The 2,707-nt window shown below is 47.7% G+C and overlaps 1 protein-coding gene across 1 annotated transcript; it reads left to right on the top strand.

Moving 5' to 3' along the window:
• Positions 1–1,190: 1,190 nt before the first annotated feature.
• LOC142165120 (uncharacterized) lies at positions 1,191–1,932 on the top strand. Its single transcript, XM_075223744.1, has 2 exons — positions 1,191–1,246; positions 1,374–1,932. Exons 1-2 carry the CDS (start codon positions 1,191–1,193, stop codon positions 1,930–1,932), a joined length of 615 nt encoding a protein of 204 aa, XP_075079845.1.
• Positions 1,933–2,707: the final 775 nt, after the last annotated feature.

The following is a 2,707-nucleotide window of genomic DNA, read 5'->3' as shown; positions in this document are numbered from 1 at the left end:
GACAAACCTTGGGGGACACCGAAACCTGGTACCCCCATCTGGAAAAATTGGCTCTTGCACTAATAAGCGCCTCGCACAAACTGAAGCCTTACTTTTAGTGACACCGTATCTGCGTCCTATCAACTTATCCCCTCTGGAGTGTAGTGCATAAACCTGAGTTGTCAAGTTGATTGGACAAGTGGGCCATCGAACTCGGAGGGTATGACATCGAGTATCAACCTCGGACGGCCATTAGGTCCCAAATCCTGGCGGATTTTGTCGCCGACTTCTCGCCAACCCTCGTGCTCGAGGTAGAGAAGGAGCTTTTATTAAAATAAAGCACATCCTCTGGGGTATGGACCCTGTTCACAGATGGTGCCACAAACGTAAGAGGATTCAGACTCGGTATAGTCCTAAAGCCGCCTGTCGGCGGCATAATCAGGCAATCCATAAAAACCACAAAGCTGACTAACAATGAAACCGAGTATGAGGATATGATTCCAGGTTTGGAGTTGGCCAAAAGTTTGGGAGCCGAGACTGTCAAGGCAAAATGCGACTCGCTCCTCGTGGTAAGACAAGTAAACGAAAGCTGCGAAGCCCGAGATGACAGGATGCAAAGGTATCTGGACAAAATCCAAATCGCATTACGTCGCTTCAAAGAATGGACCTTAGTCCATATACCTCGAGAGCAAAATTGTGAGGTTGATGCCCTCGCGAACCTAGGATCTTCCGCTGAAGAAGAAGACCTTCTCCCTGGAACCTTCGTCCAACTATTCAAATCTGTGGTCAAGAAAGGTCACGCGGAAATTAACTCCACCAGCCTGACATGGTATTGGAGAAACAAATACATCGTTTATCTGAAGGACGGGAAGCTACCCACGGATCCAAAAGAATCAAGGGCCCTGCGAACCAAAGCGGCCCCAGTTCTCACTCGACGAAAATGGTGCTCTCTACAGGAGAACTTTTGATGGTCCCCTGGCGATATGCCTGGGACCGGGCGACACAGATTATGTGCTCCGGGAGATCCACAAGGTCACCTGCGGAAATCACTCCGGGGCAGATTCCTTAGTCCGAAAAGTGATCAGAGCGGGCTACTATTGGGACAGCATAGAAAAAGATGTCAGGGAATCCGTCCTAAAATGCGACAAGTGTCAGAGGTTCGCTCCCATGATCCACCAGCCCGGGTAGCAACTGCATTTCGTTTTATCACCATGGCCATTCATGAAGTAGGGGATGGACATTGTCGGTCCTTTGCCGACGGGGCCAGGTAAGGCTAGATTCATTTTATTTATGACTGACTATTTTTCAAAATGGGTGGAAGCGCAGGCCTTCGAGAAAATAAGAGAGAAGGAAGTCATCAATTTTATATGGGAACACATCATATGTCGGTTCAGGATCCCGTCTGAATTAACATGCGACAACAGGAGGCAATTCATCAGGAGCAAGGTAACACAGTTCCTTGAAGACAACAAAATCAAGAGAATCCTGTCGACTCTATACCACCCGTGTGCGAATGGACAAGCTGAATCTACAAATAAAACCATTATTCAAAGCTTGAAAAAGAAGCTGGAAAGCACCAAGGGAAAATGGAGAGAAACGTTGCCCGAGGTGCTGTGGGCATATCAGATAACTCCAATATCAAGCACCGAGGAGACACCTTTCTCCCTAGTGTATGGTGTCGAGGCACTGATACCGGTGGAGACCGGGGAACCAAGTGCCAGATTTCGACACACTAGCGAGGGATCAAAGAACGAAGCCATGGCAATGGCCATCGAGCTGCTCGACAAAAGACGGGAAGCCTCGATGGTTCGGATGGCTGTCCAGAAGCAGAAAATCGAAAGATACTACAATAGAAGAACGAATCTCCGATACTTCGGAATCGGAGACTTGGTCCTAAGGAAGGATACTCTCAATACCAAAAACTCTAATGAAGGGAAGCTGGGTCAAAATTGAGAAGGACCGTACCGTATTCTTGGGATAGTTGACAAAGGATCCTATAAACTTGGTACCATGGAGGGCGAGCAGCTTCCGAGTAATTGGAATGTATCGATGCTTAAGCGGTATTACTGCTAGGGCGGCCGGATGAGGAACCCCACACATATCCTCGAGCAAACGTCACACTCTTTTCCTTCGACCAAGTTTTTTATCCCGACACGTGTTTTTGCCAGCAAAGTTTTTAACGAGACGACGTCCATACATCTCCCAATAAGGATTCGAAGAGCCTGCATGATTTCATTTGCAATCAACCCCGCCTCGGGAAAAAGATGAATAAGGCTCCGATAGGGAACAACAAATCAGGTCGAACGGCCTAAGGAGCTGCACTCGTGCGGGCCGACCTCGCAAAAATAAAACAGCATATATTTATGCCAAGCAATAAAGAATATCTTTCGGCATCTCGTACTCTAGAAAAGGGGATTTCAACATGCCCACGGCAAAGGCCTCTCCACCAAACGCATCCAGTGATACTCGGAGACTTAGCGCCAGCAATTCAGCACTCGCACGACCCCAGGGTCGGAACTCCGCGTTCATAAAGCCCCTACAAGGCAATTTCGAGCTCACAAAAAGTGGTCTTCAAGCTTAAACAAACTCGATAACTCTGAGATTGTCATTAATCGCCATGCGCTATAAAACCCAAAACTGTAAGACCCCTATCAGGCAGACTTGGCGTAACCAGATCTATTCTATATTACAACAAAAACTGTAAGACCTCAACAGGCATGACAAACTG

The sequence above is a fragment of the Nicotiana tabacum genome, chromosome 10, assembly GCF_000715075.1.
Source record: "Nicotiana tabacum cultivar K326 chromosome 10, ASM71507v2, whole genome shotgun sequence".
In the NCBI taxonomy this organism is placed as follows: domain Eukaryota; kingdom Viridiplantae; phylum Streptophyta; class Magnoliopsida; order Solanales; family Solanaceae; genus Nicotiana; species Nicotiana tabacum.
Note: the sequence above shows the minus strand (reverse complement) of the source record. Positions and strands in the feature narration are given on the sequence as shown.

Excerpts from the sequence above, each read along its gene's own strand:
- LOC142165120 (XM_075223744.1), top strand. The coding sequence starts at position 1,191 with ATGGCCATTCATGAAGTAGGGGATGGACATTGTCGGTCCTTTGCCGAC. Across the intron at positions 1,247-1,373 it reads TCCTTTGCCGACGGGGCCAG|GATCCCGTCTGAATTAACAT; the intron begins GTAAGGCTAGAT and ends ATGTCGGTTCAG.